Source organism: Engystomops pustulosus, chromosome 4, assembly GCF_040894005.1.
Source record: "Engystomops pustulosus chromosome 4, aEngPut4.maternal, whole genome shotgun sequence".
In the NCBI taxonomy this organism is placed as follows: Eukaryota; Metazoa; Chordata; class Amphibia; order Anura; family Leptodactylidae; genus Engystomops; species Engystomops pustulosus.
Genome location: NC_092414.1, coordinates 219743084 through 219763469, shown reverse-complemented (window position 1 = coordinate 219763469; position 20386 = coordinate 219743084). Strand labels below are relative to the sequence as shown.

Sequence of the window (20386 nt, the reverse complement as noted above, 5' to 3'; positions counted from 1 at the left end):
TTGTAGGCTGTGCAACAAAGTTTATGATGGTTGCGATAATTAAAAGTTCTTGCAAGCAAAGTTCTAACATTCCCAGCCATTGGCTGACGGTTACATAAATAAGGATGTGTACACTCAGTATAGGTACAGGATGAGACTACACAGAAGTCTTTTTGTAGTCAGCAAACATGAAGTCAAAGAGGTCTGCTTTATATATAAAATGGAACACTATGGGGGTTATTATTAAGACTGGCATTTTAATACTAACCCCCGTGCCCCAGATCAACAATGAGGCTCCGGCATATGAGTCGTTTAGAGATGTTTAGATCAAATATAACCTGATAGAGACTTTAGTTATAGTCTCTTTTAGTTTTTCAGTGGATACTATACCAAAATCTGCAGTCCGGGCGTAGACTACTTATTCCCATACCCTGTGTACCCTTAAACTGATGAGGATGAGCAGATTTATGTTCATGTTTTCTCTACCAGAAAACTGTCGGAGAAGGCATTATAAATCTCCTCCTATGTCTTTGTGAGGTTTAGACCTGTGTGTCCTGTTTTAGTATTATACAGGACATATAAAAGACAACATAAGATCCAACTCATTTTTTAGGACAATCGCATTTGGGTGAAGATTTTCTGGTAACCGGTGGCACAAGGTCATCTGCCAGACATCCAATATGATCACTGGTAGCTTTGCAAACATGGCTCTCATTACTGTGTCCATCTGGTAGGACAACCAGTCAGTGACAATGGAAAAATTATTCCCGGTGTTGGCTGATTTAATGAGAATCTTTGTATCAGGGCTACGCTCCAAAAGTCTTGTTATTGCATCTCGAATGTGCCTCAAGCGGTGAATGTAAACTTCTATGGGATAGCTGGCAAAGTGAGCCCAGCAATTCAACACGATGACCATTCCCTTTCGAGTGCCCAGTAGATCCAACTCTGTAGCAATGTAGTGGAGATCATTAACTGCTATACGATCCATACGCAGCGGCTTCTGATGGGCTCTCCACTGCACCAAGTAATTATAATCTGAATCCGTCGCCAAGAGTGGGCCAGGTCTGTGAGCCACGTGGAGGTCAATTTGCTTGAGACCTGCAGATTTTAAAAATGGAGGATTATAGAATTTCTTGAGAAAATTTAGAAATTTAGAGTAAGTAATATTGCAGATTTTCTTTTTTAATGGAAAAAATTTATAGTAAATCAATAATACGTATTGAGGCAGCCGAGCAAAAAACTTCCTAAAACTAGCCAATTTTGCAGCCAGAGATTTTGTTGCAGAGAAAGGAGTAGCTTTTTTGGCATCAAGAGAAACCAGTAAATAAAGTATGAGAGCTTCTGTGAGTGCACACTTATACTGAGTGTGCAATGTCCAAAGTGGGATTTAAGATTAAGCCATTTGAGATTAAGGGATTTTAGGAGGAAACTGCTGTTTTTTGTGATACTGTTTCTGTAAGCATACTGCTGAGTCTGAGGTGTGAAAATTACTTATCTGGAAGCCCCGTTTCTGCCCAGTGGGTTTGGTTTCCCTCAACACTACTCATCACTATGTACACATAACTGAATTGGCAGTACAGGGTTATTTCCTTGTCTTGTCACCAGGGCAAGGCGAGGTCCTTTCCGTCTAGAGGAGGAGTGTTTCTATCATTACCATAGACAGGGATCCTTTACTGAGAAAGCAGTGAGACTGAGGAACTCTCTACCACAGGTTGTTGTTATGGTGGATACTTTGTACATGTTCAAGTGGGGCCTGGATTCCTTTCTTATCAATAAAAATATCACAAGTTATGGGAAAAAATATTTGTTTCATCCCATAGGTGGGTCTTCATGAACCTGCATCTTTTACCAATATTGTATACTAATATACTAATAGTGGTGCTATAAGCATGGCCTACCGGATCCTGACCATGGAAACGTGAGCTTGGATTGAATTTGTCAAATCCTGCAATGAAACAGCACCGACTACGTTCTAAGCCGCTGTTTTCAACCACCTACTTGGAACAAACTTCAGTAGATATTCCCACCATTGGCGCAGGGTGGAATCTCCATACATGTAGAGCATTTTCCCAGACAGGCAATGAGCTACTTTGGATGAGATATCAAACTCTTGTTTGGAGCAAACAAGGGAAATCCATGTATCTTGGTAATAAAATCCGGAGGGATTAGGATTTTTGAGTCCAGGTACACAAGGTTTCGTGACTTAAAGAAAATAAAGAAGTTATTATTAGATAGATAGACATGAGGTGAGGAAACGAAGAAAGAGAGAGATGTAGAAGATGAGATAAGTCTATGGAATGTACCTTTGACAACTTCTTTTTGGGGATGAACATAAAAAGGTTTGACGTTTGATGAAATTTCTTGTTCAATCAATGACCTTGTAGGGAAAGAAATGCTTCATATTACACAGATGTGTTCAATTTGAGATATTATAGGTGATATTATAGGTGTATTTGTTATTTACCAGATGCTCGTTATAACTAAGACTTAAATTAACCTGATAACAGGAGAAAAGGTAGACATTCAGTGGCTGCTTATGGTCCATAAAGGTGGGAAGTGCTGACCCCAGTACATATCTTTGGACCCCAGTACATATATTTGGTGGAATTTATCAGGGCTTGAAATATGCACAGGAGTATGGCAGCATAGTGGGCGACTGAAGGGCATTCCTGTCCCGTGCGTGCACACTACGTGTAGCATGTGCAAGGAATTGGCACAGAGTAAGGCACAATTCTACACCAGGCTGGATCTGTCGAAGAGCTGCCCACTGCACAACCCACGACAGATTCACCAGAAGGCAGGAGCCTCCTGATAGATCCGACAAGTGACAGGAAAGGTATTGCAAATAAACCGCCCCCCCCCCATTGTCCTTCAAGCACCTCCACTGGAATTGATGAAACTTATGGAAACAGCCAAATCGAATACTTTGACCGCAAAGAGAGCCATGAGCATAGAAGTTGCCAAGAATCAGAATCTTCGATGAACTATTTTCAAAAACCTTTACATTGCCATCCATCCAAACTCCTACAATGCATTCCTGTACAGTGAAGGAAATAATTATTTGATAACCTGGATAATTTAGTAAGTTTTCCCACTGACAAAGGCATGAACAGTTTATCATTTTCAGGGTAGGTTAAGTTTAATATGGAGAGATAAAATATCAAAAACAAAATTCAGAAAATCCCATTGTAAAAATAATATAAATGTATTTGCATTTTGTTTAGAAAAATAAGTATTTGATCTCCTACCAACCATTACGAGATTTGGCTCCTACAGACCAGTTATTGGAGCGGCTCAAAAAGAAGCACATTGAGGTTTCAGAGCAGCCTCTCCGGTCTCCAGACCTTCATCCCATAGAAAATTTTGGTGGAGCTGAGGCTCCGAGTTGATGAGCAACAGACTTAAAATCTTAAAGGAAACCTACCATTTGATTTCATGGATTGTGAATCAAACATACCTTAGGAATGCTGTAGCTACACTGATGCAGAAACATATATTGTTTGCTGGATGACTCATACACAGCAGCTAAGGGATGGTGCAGTGATTGATTACTTCTGCCTGGCAGGAACAACAAGGCATTAAATCATTCTCTGTAACGGTGCATAATTAGGGTAAGAGGAGAAACGCTGGGGCAACCACAAGAGCAACAGAGCCTCATTATCATAATTTTCTGGGGGTTTTTTTCAGCAAAACTACTCAGTTCAGAGATTATGTGTTTCTGCATCCGTGTAGCTACCGCCTTCTCGAGGTATGTTTAGTTCACAATGCATCCTCTGAACATGTGCAAAAACCTCATCATCACCTTCATAAAAACCTCTACTATATTTTTGATATTCACTGGGGCAGATTTACTTACCCGGTCCAGTCGCGATCCAGCGGAGGGTTCTCCGACAAGGATTCGGGTCCGGCCAGGATTCACTAAGGTCCGTGCGCCAATATCCACTAGCTGCTGCGCCGAAGTTTTCTGGATTTCACCGGAGTTCACCTTCTATTTCTTGGTGCAGGTAAGTGTGTGTCAAGCACCCTTTTTAAAAAAAAAAAATACTGTGGTTTTTCCGAATCCGTTGGGTTTTCCGATGGCCACGCCCCCCTGATTTCCGTTGCAAGCAACCCGGCGTCGAAATCCTGTCGGAATACGGCGCAAATTGGAAATCGTCGGGATACCCGACGGAATTGCGCAATTCGGACCCATATTAGATGAGCCCCAATATCTCAATGTTTAAATCAAAGAGCTGACCCTGTCCTGTAGCTGATTTCACACCTCAGAGTGAATAGAAATATTTATTTACATTGAGAAGAACTCTTTCTCTATTGTACTTAGAATCTCACGGTTGCCTCCTGCAGAATGTTCCCGATAGGCGTCACATGGTAGTTTTTTTGGCTTCCGACACACCCATTTCTCTTTGTTGTGGGTGTCGTAATATTCACAGACATCTTGCCCGGGAAGGTTAAAGTTACATTCCACGGCTTCTTCTATCCCATTTTTAAAATAAAAGCCTTTGAAATATACCTGTAATGAAAAACAGCTTAGAAAATGGTTAAATTAAGACCCAAGATACCAATTATATTAGATTTACCCAAAGTGGAATTCAATTTGAGAAAAAAAACAAACGTTGAGCAAAACAGTTCATTCCTATAAGACGATAAAAAACAACAAAATAATTAACCCCCCGATACTTTTATAGAATATTATAGTTCACAACATAATACATTTAGAAAAAGATCCCAACACCCCCAACCAACAGAAGAATCAATCCCTTTATGCCCCTCATATCTTATATTATATCCTCACATTAAGCTGGCTTGGGTTTAGAGTCTAATGACTGTGCCACAGGGTGAGTAAAAAAATAGAAGGGGGGTCACATAGAGGCCACAGGCAATGTATGTCCTGTAGGCCTGCATGGGTAGAAGATCAATGGGCCTAGGCTGGGTTGCTTAGTTCTGGGCCCCTAGGTATAGGGTGCTCTCCTTGTGGACACTGCATGTGCACGTCCCATCTTCATGGGTACTGGTGTATTGGGCCTTGGGGGATGCACACTGCACCTGCCTTCTGGCCTGAAGAATAGTGTTTGAAGGACGATGAGGTCTGTTGCTTGATGGTGCAGTGCTTCAGAGTCTGGGAGTAGATACCGCCAAAAGAAAATCAAGTGTTCTTCTGGGGTTAGCCCCTTCCTTGTCTCCCTGAGGATGGCTTGATGTACTGCTTAAACTTGGGATGGGGGGTGTCAAACGCCGACGGTGTGAGCAGGTGCACTGTACATGGGTGCCTTTGGGAAGACAGGACCGCCAGTGTTGTTACTGGTGTGTACGGGCATCAGGGAGCAGTGACTTGAGTGGTGGTAGATCAAGCGCCATGGCCAATTCTCATGTTTGCCGCTGGCTCTATCTTTGTCTGGGGAGTCATGCCGGTGGTGAAGGTATCTGCAAGTTCCAGATGCTGGGGCAAGTGGTGGTGATGTAGGCAGGCAAGATGGCTCATGCACTGAGGGTGCAGGACACATGCAGGACACATCTCTGATATGCCGCCACGTTACGGACCTGTGTATGGGGAATTTTAATTACAACCACTTTTAGGACTTTTTTTTTTCTCTTTCAAAATTTTGTATTCACTCTCAAAAGTTATACTGTAAATGTAAGAGGGAGTAAGAAAATCATGAAGGTAAAAGGTGAAGGTAAAAATGAAGACGACAGTCTTGTTTTAAAATCAAATTAAAAAAAATAACTACAACATTCGGAAATTTTACAATAGCAGCTTTGGAATTATTATGTAATGACCTTTGGGAATCTGTCATTGTTGAAAAATGAGTAACCTGGTGACAGGTTCCCTTTAGCATCACAGGCTGAAGTGCTCATAGTTATTTGTCTCCTGCCAGTAGATACATGAGAATTACCACTTAATCGCAGCCTGTACTCGCTAAATCAAGAATAGTAAGTAAAGGAGTAGCCCGGCAACTAGTGGTAATACATTAACACTTAACTTCCCGTAGAGTTGTCTTTTTGATCAACCCAACATGTTTAAGCCTGTGAATGAAATTCTGCAAATCCTTTACTTATCTCTATTGTGGACTCACTACTCAGGGCTCCTGGGCCCCTGACAACTTGGATCCATTGGAGCCACTCTAACAATTATAGTGGTCAACATACTCACGCACATCATAATCGATAAACTCTCTTTAGCAATTGCAAGGAACACAAGTTAAAGCTTTCTTTAGTTGTCTGCATTACTTTACCTTATCTGGTCTGCTGGTCCTTTTTTCATGTAAAATTGCGATGGCTTCACTAGAATGAATGAGCTTTATGGAGACCATGGTCTCTCCTGGCCACTGAAGAATGAAGGACGCTGTGTAGGAACCGTTGTAGTGATCGGTCACCGTCCCGCTCACACCAGCTTTCAGGCTTGGGGAGTGAAGTTTTGCATGAAAATAGTCACCACCGTAGCTCTTGGGTCGGCCTTTATGGTCCTTGGCGATAATAAGAACCTCTAACTGTTCTCCCACAACATAGGTGGATCGAGGATGGAGCAAGGAAAACACTGAAGTATTTGGATGAGTGGAGAAAACTAAACTTATATTGGCCGGGGGAAAAGGCCAATCAGTCAGTTTCATCAGTGCCTGAAGCTCTTCATCCAGTTGGGTTGTCTCCTGCCGCACTGTTGTGATTGACTTTGTTGTTGCTGATTCACTGACTTTTCTGAAAGAACGTTTTTCAAAGCTTTGCCTGTAGAGATACTAAAGATAACATTAGAAATGTTAATAATTGGGGGAACTATACATATACTGCAGCAAAAGTTATGCAAAGACGTTGTTCACATGGTTGGATCTCCATTATCTCCAGAATTGGGGGCTCACTTAACCAAAAGCTACTTAACCATTGGCCATCAAATGCAAATATTGGGTCACATAAATTTACTGTTGAATGGCTGACAATCACATCTTTGATAGCATTTCCTATAATGGGAATACAATTATTGCTTTAGACATCCTTCCAATTTTGCAGTCTCTTGAATGTCCTGTGTCAACAGCTTATACAAAAAAATCAAAGATGTTTCAAAGCTGCTCCTCATTGGTCATTGCAAGACACAAAGAAGTGTTAGCCACATCCATAGAGGGGCCATTCTAGCTAACAAACATAATCATATGGGGCTCACCCCAGGGAGGACATAACACTATTCCCAACCAAACCACTAAATTATAGATATGCCATATCAGCCAGAGCAAATAGCGAAAGGGGTTAATCAAAACCCAAATATTTAACCATGGAGGGGCCATTCCAACCCACACACCCGCACAAACAAAACCTAAACAATTCCACACCCATAACCCTAACTGTAGGGTGCCTTTAAATAAAGACTTTAAAGAGATGCTATTCCAGCCATCACACATATCCAAGATGGGTCTCTCTGGCTCAATACATAACCACAGATGGTCATCCCAGCCCACAGACATAATTATAGAGGATTATTACCAGAAAATATGAACAACAACAAATCCACAAACAAAACCAAAAAGATTATTCCAGGACTTTGGTTGAGTTAAGACTAGTTATGGCAAAATTAGGGTTCAACAAGTTTGTGCGAATACCAGAAAACTTTTCAGTACAGCAACCTATCAGTAGTGTAATGCAGTTCTTCACAGTGCCCTAAAAAGGGAAATCATTTTCAGATGTCTATCGATCCCTAAGCATAACAGCTTCTTCTACCACCTAAGTGCCCTGAAAAGGGCAAAAATTGTTATTTGAGAAGTCTCCACCTTTCTTACTGACCCTTTAAAGAGCATAAAACTCTCACTTGCTTTGTCACTTGTGTATAATATTGTTTACCATACAAGGGATAAATTTGCAGGTTGATTACATTCTCGACAGCACAAACATGAGTAGGTGTAATACATATTTACCAATCTGCTCAGGGCCGTCTACCATCTTGTATGCAATTCAAATCATGTTCCTACAGGATTCTTACAAGTCAGATGATCATGCATTTTGTATTGCATTATTACTATACTTACAGCCAGAAGGGTGAGAAACCTGAAAGACCAGCTAAGCCAAAGTCATTATGCACGACCGGCCAGCAGTAAAACGGGAGGATTCAAGATCAAAGGCAGTTATTCCCGCTGTAACTGCAACATTTTCCAATATGTGACATCTCAGGATACCTTCATGGACCCGTTAGAGGTACGGAACACCCCCTTAAACACTACATTAATTGTAGGACATAAAATGTGGTATATGCTATAATGTGTTCCTGCCCAGAAGTGCACATAGGACATTGTCACAAGAGCTCAGAAAATGCATTCAGCAGCATCTTACTTCAATCAACACAGCAAATCGTAACTTTGACAAAACGTTGACGTCGGTGGCTACATAAGTCTAGTAATTTAAACATTTTTAGACTCAACAGGATCCAAACCAACATCCGTGGTAAAGAGGAAACAACTAGATTACTACAGAGAGAATCCTGGTGGATACATGAACTTCAGTCTATGACCTAGCAAGGTCATAATGAAGAACTCTCGTTCACGGGCTCCTATAAACACATATAAGGTAAGATGCTATATTTGACCATTTCACATCATATCCTATAGGGGCAGATTTACTTACCCGGTCCTGTCGTGATCCAGCGGCGCGTTCTCTGCTGAGGATTCGGGTCTTCCGGCGATTCACTAATGCAGTGCGCCTACTAGATGTCGCTGCTGCGCTGAATTCCGTCGGAGTACACTGGAGTTCACCGTCCTACGCTGGGTGCAGGTAAGTGTGTGTCAAGCGACACTTTTTTTAAAACAATATGTTGTTTTTTCTGAATCCGTCAGGTTTTCTTACGGCCATGCCCCCCGATTTCCGTTGCGTGCAACACGGCGCCGATGCGACACAATCAGATTGCATGTGCCAAAATCCCGGGGTATTTCAGGGAAAATCGGCGCAAATTGGAATCTATTTGGGTAATGCGACGGAAAAACGCATTTTGGGCCCTTAGTAAATGACCCCCATAAACTTCCAATACTCTCTATATCAGGGGTTAGGAACCTTTTTGGTGGAGAGAGCCATTAACGCCACATATTTTAAAATGATATTCCATAAGAGCCATACAGTATGCACATGCCCCCCAGTAGAAAGGTAGTCCCAGTGTCACTACTCCAAATCCTGACACCCACCACATGCCATCAGTAGATAGATAGTCCCACCACATGCCTCCCAGTAAATAGGTAGCCCCAGCACATACCCCCAGTAGATAGGTAGCCACAGCACATGCCCCCAAGTAAATAGGTAGCCACAGCACATACTCCGAGTAAATAGGTAGCCAAAGCACATACTCCAAGTAAATAGGTAGCCACAGCACATGCCCCCAAGTAAATAGGTAGCCACAGCACATTCTCCCAGTAAATAGGTAGCCACAGCACATTCTCCCAGTAAATAGGTAGCCACAGCACATACTCCCAGTAAATAGGTAGCCACAGCACATTCTCCCAGTAAATAGGTAGCCACAGCACATACTCCTAGTAAATAGGCAGCCACAGCACATACTCCAAGTAAATAGGTAGCCACAGCACATACTCCCAGTAAATAGGTAGCCACAGCACATGCCCCCAGTAGATAGGTAGCCACAGCACATACCCCCAAGTAGATAAGTAGCCACAGAACATGCCTCCAAGTTGATAGGTAGTCACAGCAAAAAAAAAAAATGCACTTACCAGCGTTCCCTGCAGCCAGCTCCTCATCGCTCCCAAGTTCTTCGCTTTGACCCAGACGATGGCGCCTGGGTCATACAAAGGACGTAGGCAGCGGTAACATCGCTGCCTGTGTCCAGTGATCAGTCTAAGAGACACAGCAGCCATCACTATTTATTAAAGATCTGTCTGAGAGCCAGATGCAGCCAACAGAAGAGCCACATCCCGAGCCATTGGTTCCCTACCCCTGATCTATATATTCAGCATTTACACTTTTATCACATCATATCACCACATTTCCCCATTTACATTCATATTCGATTTCATAATTCAGTTGTGTCTCGTACGGGAAATATTCCATTTCTCATCACACATTCAATCACGCACAATCTTTACAGCACCCACAGTCGCATATCCCACTTTTATATTTCTTGCACTTTTCATTCATTCAGCCTTCACTCCAGCATTTATTTTTTTAATTATATGTACAGGTGTTCCCGTACTTAAGAACACCTGACTTATTTTAAAGGCGAGCTGTGATTGGTTGCCATGGGAAACTAGAAATATTCTGACTTTCAGACACTTGATAAATCTGCCCCAATGTTTATAAAATTCCATAGGAATACAAAGCAATACAATCCAGGAAATAACCTGGAATACTGGCGAGATAAGAAAATATTACGGTGGTCTTGGAGCAAGAGTCCTTATGACTTATTTAGTAAAGTCCAGTGTAGTTCCTTTGGTTGATAAGTCCATAACGCACAGAAGTGGCTTCCACACTGCACTTCGAGCCATGGTCATTAATACTACAGTTGGACTTTAGACACGAGTTGACGGCAGTGTCACTTTATAGCAGACCTAATAACAATTATTGGACCATAAATCTCCAGAAAAGAAAACCAATAACACATAACTAACAATACAAAGAGTGGCCCTGCTGCTGTACACTGTTCTGCTTAACCTCGCCATCTGTATGACCAGGACACTACATTGTCCCAAGCTAGGAGAAAGGGAGGGTGAGATCTTCTCTCGGGATCCATTGTTGTAGTATAACTACTCTCCTACCGTGCTGGATGACCTTATCAACCAAGGCCTCCACTTTGTCAGGAAACGACTACGACTATTAGTTTCCAATGATAAAACTTTTTCATACATGCAAGTTGTGTTCATGACGGCCGGGACTTATTGAAAGGAAGGGGAATGGGTCTCCTTCCAATGTCTGGTGACCACTCATTTAGTGGTCATACAAAGATGAGCCACCATTGTTCTGAGGACCATGTTCGTCTCGTAAGAGTAAAGCTAATGGAGGTGAGTTTTGAATGTTCTCATTGGATATGAGGTTAATGAAATGAAAAGTGCCGGGAGGACCGGGCATCCCCATAGAACATATAAGGTGGTACCTCTGACTCCCACATCCTCTTCAGCACAGGGGGGAGGAGGATGGGTATATTGAAGCTAGGCTTGCCGGCAAAAAGTACCATCTCATTGTGGCTTTGACTATCGCTTCTTGATCGCTTGTACATCTAAATGTGGATTGGGTCTTATACCACTGATCTAGTTCAAAGGTCAACCCCAGTTTCTCTTCCCATTTGAGCATAAATTAAGTTTTTTTCTAACCCGCTTTTGGTGCCCAATACTCTGTTAATACTAGAGATGCCTTCCATCCAGGAAGTTCAGTAGGGATCGGATGATCACAGGTTGTGGATCCTTGTGGTAAAGGAAAAAGTGTCTGATTTTAAGGCAGGTAAAAACCTCCTGGGCTGAGAGATTGAGCTTATCTTTTAGCACAAAGAAGGGGAGGAGATTAGATTCTGTTAGTATTGGATGTAGAGTTCAACTTTCGTATTACTTTCACATCACAATCAGTCACATCCGCCCCATAGCTCATCAGTCACATGTGATTTCTGTACAATGTGTCACATACTAGGAGAGATTTCCAGATTTATACAATAGATCAGATCAGGGATATGTAAGAAAAGCACAATAATTCTTCACATTCTCTATGTCGACATATAATAGGACCTGTTGTACATCCAAGACCCCGAGCTCTGGACTAATAAAGGACTATAGCACCAGTTTCCGAGAAAGGGATAATCAAACCACATTTGATTGCTTCATTCATCTACATGACGTCTGCAAGACCTGCAGGAGCTCCATCTGACCTTCCATAAAGGGTTCATCAAAATCTCGTGCAAATTCTTCAGAGTTTTATCTGATGCCATATTGAAAAATTACTCTAAGAAGATCCGCATTGGACTTTCTTTATACATTTCACATAATCGGATCAATAGAAACAGGTCACATTGTATATGGACAGTGACAGTAGACACTTGCCTACAAATCCTCACCGGATTGCCTTGGTGGTGCAGGGTTGCTCCCTCGTCTCCGTGCATGCGTGATGCACCCACATGGAGGAAGGAGGGTTGGGGCGCGTGTGCGGCGGTGACCCATAGACCACGTCATCTGCATTTCCAGCAGTGGCCCCATTGACTTACCTCTCCTATAGCTGATGGTCTTATACATCCACAAGCAGTAAGCTATACTACCCCTGATGAAGCCATGCGGCGGTGGTGATATGCGCGGGTGGGGTGGGGGTGGGGGCGGCTACCCCTGGATACACACTTGGTGGTGACATTTACTGCTTTTTATTTTTCTTTTTTTGTATTCATACTTACCTGTACCTGTACTCACTGCCACTGCCAGCTAAGTTTTGGAAATTATCTGGACCATAGTCTATGGTTGGTGGCCTGAATCAGCACGCACTCTCTCTGTTTCATGCTGTTTTAAATGTTTTTTAAGCACACCAATAAAATATTTTGTATTGCATTTAGAAAACTTGGTTGTTGGCTGCTTCACAACACCAGAACTTCACAGTTTTTATAACATTTAAAAGACATCTACCACCAGGATGAAGTATTGTAAACCAAGCACACTGACACACTGGTGTGTGCCCCCACTAACAGGATCTTCTCTTTGTAAAGCTTCCTATGATCTTACTCTTAATAAAAAAAATGGTGTTACAAATCAGAAAATTGAGCCTCAGGGGCTCCAGTAACACCTGTGGAGCCCGGAGCCCCTCAGGCTCTTCTTCATTATTTAAAAAAAACTTTTTTTGTAAAAAACCAAGGCATAAGATGCTAAAAAAAAAACTGCAGATCCGGCTAAACGGAGCACACACCAGTATGTGGTGGTAGATGTCCTATAAGGAAAGTAGCAGCACAATCCTCTTTCCCAGTGTAACACGTAACTCATCATCCCGACCAGTCCGCATAGACAATGGAAATACCCCCCCCCCAGATTTTATCATTGGCTTTTATAAACTTAAATACTTAAATATAACCCCCAGACTCCCTTTCCGATCCCTAATTCTAATGGGTCCAATCATCATTTGTTGCTGCCCAATACAAAACAAGTCCTCTACGTTAGTATCCGGCTCATTCCTCTGCCCTGGTAGCAGGACACTATAGGAGTAGTATAGAAGGATCCCCTATACAATATACATAGAACTTACCAGGGTGAGGAGGAGAGAGATCACACATAGGGCCATAAGACAAACGCGCCTCTTCTTCATTGTCCCCGGAGTGAGAGTGACACTGACACTCAGCTATGTGACATCTAGTAGGACGCAGCCCCGGAACGCATCAAGAGGAAGGTCTCAGAGTCGAATAACGAGACTCTCGTCACTGTTTACATGTGCGATGGGAAGACATACAAGTCTCACCTTGTTGGTTGGACTTGCTGGACCTTCCTCCTTTTCTGACCTTATCTACTACCAGGGCTGTGAACTCTGTACACACAAGACTGGGAGGTAGTAAACATTACCCATTTAACTCCACATTAAGGCACTTTAGTAAAGATACATAATCCTACCCGTAACATTAACCCCATAAACCATTTATAACGAAACATAACTAAGAAATGATGACACGAGGCTTCCTGTTGGGCAGAAAAGGTCACAGCTATTTATTGCTGATAAACTCAATTATTATTATTTTAATATTCTCAAAATCAACCGCAATCTCTGTTCGTTTCTTTGTAATCCAGAGCTGCCGAAGTGGTTTGTTCATCCGGACTCCCGAACCACCACTTCGACTTCCGGGCAAAATCCACATCAATTCTCATTTTCCGGCAGCTGTGACTTGAGATGATCACCGAAAACCATTATTACTGTAATACTCAAAATTAACCACAATCTCCGTCCGTCTCTTTGTAAACCATAGCTGCCCGAAGCGGTTTGCTCAACCGGACTCCCGAATTAGCACTTCGACTTCCGGGCAAAATCCACATCAATTCTCATATTCCGTTAGCTGTGACTTGAGATGATCACTGAAAACCGAAAACATCAAAACACAAAAACCAAGTAACAGTAGGGAGGGAGGGAGGGACAGCTTGAAGATGGCGCGGGCAAGAGGAAGTGCAGGCCCAGTGCCTGCCCTATAAAGGCTCAGCTATGGGAGGGAGGGAGGGAGGGACAGCTTGAAGATGGCGCGGGCAAGAGGAAGTGCAGGCCCAGTGCCTGCCCTATAAAGGCTCAGCTATGGGAGGGAGGGACAGCCTGAAGATGGCGCGGGCAAGAGGAAGTGCAGGCCCAGTGCCTGCCCTATAAAGGCTCAGCTATGGGAGGGAGGGAGGGAGGGAGGGACAGCTTGAAGATGGCGCGGGCAAGAGGAAGTGCAGGCCCAGTGCCTGCCCTATAAAGGCTCAGCTATGGGAGGGGCTGAGCGGCAACAGGGAGGAGAAAGGAAGCAAATACCGCCCCTATTTAAAGTGCAAACATCCCATGTAATAAATTACAACACTAGGACACCCCCAGTCAGAGGGCACCCTCCTTATGCAGTCGGGGGCACCCTTCCGGTCTCTGTCCTGAGGGGGACTCTGACCTACAGGTGCTAACTACTAGTAAGATACAAGTAGTATGGGAGAAGCTCTAAGACGGATGAATGCAGAAATTATTAATAATAATTATTATTATTATAATATTTATAGAATTTCTTCCCTGGTGCTGAATATTTAGTGTAAATATTAATGTTTCTAAAGATATAAATGAAAAAGAACATTGTCCATGAACTTATCCTGATCATAAATCACAACTTGTCAGCTACACAACCTCGTGAACCTTATCTGCTGAACCTCTGCTGCTGCAGAACTTCATATTACACACCTCAGGCATTGCACAACATCATATGAAACACCTCTAGTGCTGCAGAACCTCATGATACAGAACTCAGCTGCTGCAGAACTTCATAATACACAACTCAGCTGCTGCAGAACTTCATAATACACAACTCAGCTAATGAAGAACATCAACAAACACAATTTAACTGCTGCAGAACCTCATACTACACACCAAAAATGCTCCAGAACCTCATAATGCATGTGTCAGCTGCTGCAGCACCTCATAATATGCATTGTAGCCATTTATATAAACGAGGACAATATTCATACATTATTCCCATACAGGATCAGGGAACCTCACAAGGATTTATGGGAACGTCTCATAATCACTCATAGGTAGTACATGTATACACAGTGGTATATACTAAACTTCCTTAAGGCAAGAATATATTGTCTATGACCAAAAAAATTAAAGTTAAACAAAAGGTAACACATAACCAACAGGTAATACAAGTATTAAGAAACCCGGACAGACCAGATCCAACACATTCCTGAAGAAGCCAATGTGAAACACACGTATCGCCCTCAGGTGCAGGTAAATTGTTCACAATTAGAGATGAGCGAGTCGTTTCGAGTACGCTAATACTCGAACGAACATGAAGCTCTGATGAGTATTTCGCCCCCTCGATAACGAGCTTTCACTTAAAGGACACCTGTCATCAGGTCCCTGCCACTAGTCCTGTCACCGCTACCTGTTGGAGCAGCTCACAAGGATCCATCCCAGCCTTTATCTAGTTATTTCATACATTAATCATTGTAAAATAATTTATTCTTTATCATGTAAATGAGGCTGGTCACATGGTCAGAGGCAGTGATGTCACCCCTGTTATCCCTCCCCTCTCCTCCCCCTGCTCATGTCTGTGTGTAATGTATAGTAAAGCATTGCTAGTGTGTGTGCTGCATCTGCTGACATGCTGCATCCTCCTAATATACAGGTGAGAGACACAGACATCAGCTACACAAGTACCTGACATGTTCTGCTGTAACATGGCTGCCTGGAGCTGCTGTATCTCTCCTGTACACACACACATGCACACACAGGCTGCAGGGGGCGTGGCCACCAGCACCAGGAAGCACATCATTATACAGCCTCACATCATTATACAGGCTGTCAGTCATGCACTGGGGGTGTGGCTGTGCCTCCCACTCATGAATAGAGTGGACAGCTTGAATATGCTAATGCTTCATTGGACATTTCACAGGTCATTTGCATACAGCTTTAGGACCTCATTGCTTAGGTTTACAGGCATGTAGAGGGACAATGAAGGGATAGAGGCAATGCTCTCTAATGGCAGTTTATGAAAATATATTTAGTTTAGGGGGGTTATTTTGCCTGACGGGTTCTCTTTAATGAAACACAGTGAAGAACACATTGCAGATGTTTCCGTACATCTGCTAACTTATCCAAAGACATGAGTACAGAAAGGTGTTCTTCACAATAGTGTGTGAAGAACAATATGTGTGAAGAACACATTGCAGAGAATGTGTAACACGGGTCATTCTCCTTTTTGAAGTTCCACGAAAATTCCATTGATTAAAAAAAACGAAGAAACACGACTGACTTCCATATTTCTCAACAAAATGACACATTTTATTGGTCCCCTTGAAAAATGCTCAAGTCTCCCTTGGACTTCAATGGGGTTCGTTATTCGATACGAGCACTCGAGCATCGGGAAGAGTTTGACTCGAGTAACGAGCACTCAATCATTTTAGGGCTTGTTCATCTCTATTCACAACTTATTATAATTCCAACTCATGCCTGCTCGGTAAGTCGGTAACTCGGTATCATGAGAACAGAAGCTAATAACAGTTGTCATACAACTCAATCGCCCAACCCGTGGTCATCGATCTCCCAGTGATCTTAGATTATTATTTTCCCTTATTCAAACCCTTCCACTCATGTCCCCAGGACTTCCCCCCCCCCAGCTGCACCAATTCTATTGAATGCCCGACCCATGACTATCAGACTAACACACAACTTACAATGCTTTAATCATGCTTTCAAACCCATCTCTTTAGGCAGATCTATCACACTCTCTGAGTACATGACATTCCATCTCTCTCTTTACTAACCCATCGTATGTCCTCCTCCCATTTGTTATCCAGCAAACAGCAGATACCAAGCTCCAGGCTTCTCCACAGCCCCATTGACCGTATATAAGATGTGACTGATGGCTGCTCCATGCGGCAGCACCTTTAGTTATTAAATCATTTTTATTCCTTTCACTTATAAAGAACGGAGCATTATACAACCTCTTCCACTTCTTTTGTCGCCCTTTTTATAGACTGGAAGATCCCGCAAGCAGGGTCCTCACTCCTATTCTTTCTTTAGTACATATTTTTTATTGAAATTTTCAGCATTTTGTAACAGAAAAAATAACAAAGGAAACAAGAATTGAGATATTCCCCCGAGGTATGGGGGGGGGGGGGGGGGTTCTACCTCTAACCACTTGTACAACACATACAATAATAGTGATAATTTCACGAAAGTACTAAAGTGATACAGGAATACAGGGGGGGGGGGATAGAAAGAGTAGGCAACCCATATAATAAAAAGTTAACGAGAACAACATATGGGTACACACAGTGATTGTCCTACCCTTTACTCTCTCCACTTACTGCATGAAAAGTACCCCTGGGGGGTTGGATGTGTTTAGCTTTTGTCTGGAACAGAGTAATCTAACCAATTTTCCCAATGTCTCCCGTTGACCTGAACCAAACCCTTCCTTTTAACGATCAGTTGTTTGAGTGTCCAATTATATTAACCGGGTTGTCTGTGACCTTGAAAAAAAATTATATGTGGCCGGGATGGGGCGCTTCAAAAAATAAACATTTACTTACCTCTGCGATCCCTCGCCATCTTTCCCATCTGTGCCCTCGTTTGTTTACAGGGACACAAAGGTGGCCGACCCCGCCTGCCCGTCCCCATATCTCAGTGCATTTAAGGAGGGCGTAGAAGTATAATACACGTCACTCCCCAGTGGCTCGGGTGCATCGAATAAGTTACCACCCCATATATATAAATTGTTGAAAAATTTGCCACTTCATTTATGCAAATCAGAAGAAGATTCTTTTTATTTGTGATAGGTAAGCAATCCAATATGCAAGTGCAACGTTTTGATTCAACAATGGATCTTCTTTAGACACGGATGAACACTGTTAGCATAAAGAATAAGCGGCTATGATGCTGAAGGCAGATACCACCACCAGAGAAAGCGGAAGGAGGGACCAGGGGGTAAGTAAAGGTTTATTTTTATAGCAGCCCCATATATTTTTTTTTTCAGATCTCGGACAATCCCTTTTTAAACGTCTTGTGTAACAGCTCTCATCAGAGAGTTTGCAAGGATTTCCATAGTCTTGCTCTATTGATCCTTGCAGTGGTAAGAATATAGTAGACTTATCTGCTACATCGGCTACTTGTGGACCCCGAGGGGGAGGATACCTTAGTACCTTTGTAATAGGAGACAAAATGCTACTGTAAAAGGAGGATAATAACGAGCATGACCCCCATATCTCTGACTGACAATTCCAGCATAAACAGGAGGTCCCCTACTTAAGGACACCCGACTTACAGCTGACCCCTAGTTACAGACAGACCTCTCTGCCCCCTGTGACCTCTGGTGAAGCTCTGTGGATGCTGTACTATATGTAGAGTGGTAGGTTTTTGTTAGCCTATATAGTACATACACATACACTCACGTAGTTTTGACCTCGGGCAGAGACTCACATTCCTCCGAGCGCTGAGTGGGACGGTGTAAGCTACATGAAGGGACGTTTCGGGGGACACGCCCCTTCATCAGAGATGCCATGTCTGATGGCCACAAGGGTACAAAATTACGTCACCGGTAAGTTTAAAGATTAACCATTTACTACAACACGGTCCAGCAGCAACATTAACAACAAAAGGCTGAACATATTCTATTTATCTTCCTATTGGATTATACCCTGAAGAGCTTTACTGAATCAATAACCATAAAGATAATCTCCCATGTTTATCACCAGACTAGCCCACAGTATCTATGTCTGTAATAAAGACTTGCCAAACGCTGCCAAACAATACAAAAAAGACATATAACAACATAAAGGTGATAATAATCTATATTTCTAGATTACAGTGGAGTTATACCTTAGTATAAGAGACTCAATAATTTAATGAGCAACATCTCATTATATAAAACTCTAAGTATAAGAGTGATGTAAAAATAAAACATCAACAAGACTATGGGGGGCATTTATCAGAGCTTGTTCGCAGGTTTTTAAGCAAAACCAGGTCAGGCCCAGTGTAGTGTTGCTCGGGGCATGGCTGCCCAATGGGTCCCTCAAGAGGTCTAAGGCTCTTGAAGCATCTGCCAGGACAGTGAGCACGAGCTTGAGCGCCGGCGTGTGATACATTTGCCCTTTTGTGATTACGGAGAATATAATGGGGCACATTTACTTACTTGGTCCAGTCACGATCCCAAATTGTTTTTTAAATTATGCGTTTTTTCCGAATACCTGAAAGCCGGCGCCAATGCGCCACAAACCGATTGTAAACCCAGGGTAATTTGGCGCAAAATGGAAATATTCGGGAAAGCCGACAAAAGAGCGGCGTTCGGACCCTTAGTAAATGAGCCACAATATCCCTGTAAACAATACGTTATTAATTATTCATCCATTTCAAGGTGACGCATTGATATATAAATCTCCATTGATGAACATTTGATGGATTTATTTATGTAGGGGTCACTATGTCCCTCGAGAGTGATTTACAAAATAACCAAAGTATCAACATTAAACCTTTATTTTGTAAAAACAAGATGATCATAATTAGAGAACAGCAATGACTGGAGCACAGAGAAAGATTATAATGATATTCCCTGAAGGTCCCAGCAGTCACCAGTCAGTGGGGAGGGCACAGGACCCCCGCCCCGGGCACAGGACATCACTAGTCTCCCACACGGCTCTACTGGGATCTGCTCCGCTCTTCTTCCGGTCCATTCCACAGTTCTGTGATTGTTGTGGCCATAACTTCATCACCAAGTATTTTCTATTGGGTTTAGATCTGGGCTGTGGAAATTTCGTTGCTGCAATGCTTTCTGTTTCAGGGAACTGCTTTACCCATTTTGCTGTGTGACAAGGGCCATGGTCCTGAATAAATATTGCTGGCTGATTGAGTGATGAACACAAGGAAGGAGCCGCATGTTGTTGAAGGAGGTTCTGATACTTGTATTACTCTGCCATGTAGCTGTATGAGAGGTCCAACTCCTGCTGCAGAAAACATTCACTAATCCATGACACTTCCTCCACCACCTTTCACTGACTTCTTCCATTTTCAGGACGTTTGTTCATGCTGCAGAATTGTGGCGCAGATAGAATTGTTGTGCACGTCAGTAATAAACAAGATACATACTTTTACTGTAACGGTACACAGACAAGGGGAAGAGTCCGGAAGGAGGAGTCTGTGGACTAGTGGACCCTCTAGACCACCCCGGGAGATGATGATGGTACTATCCGACACCTGGGACTGGAGTCTAAGTGGCACCTGGTCTTCACCAGAGCCCAATGCAAAGCAGAATGGTCTTGCTGCGGTGCGG

General features: G+C 42.8%; 1 protein-coding gene across 1 annotated transcript; it reads right to left on the bottom strand.

Annotated features, from left to right (window-relative positions):
• LOC140128363 (NXPE family member 3-like) lies at positions 1 to 13305 on the bottom strand. Its single transcript, XM_072150013.1, has 6 exons — positions 13150 to 13305; positions 6210 to 6707; positions 4269 to 4489; positions 2283 to 2356; positions 1978 to 2181; positions 1 to 1077 (listed from the first exon to the last, which is right to left on the bottom strand). Exons 1-6 carry the CDS (start codon positions 13207 to 13209, stop codon positions 545 to 547), a joined length of 1590 nt encoding a protein of 529 aa, XP_072006114.1. The 5' UTR covers positions 13210 to 13305; the 3' UTR covers positions 1 to 544.
• Positions 13306 to 20386: the final 7081 nt, after the last annotated feature.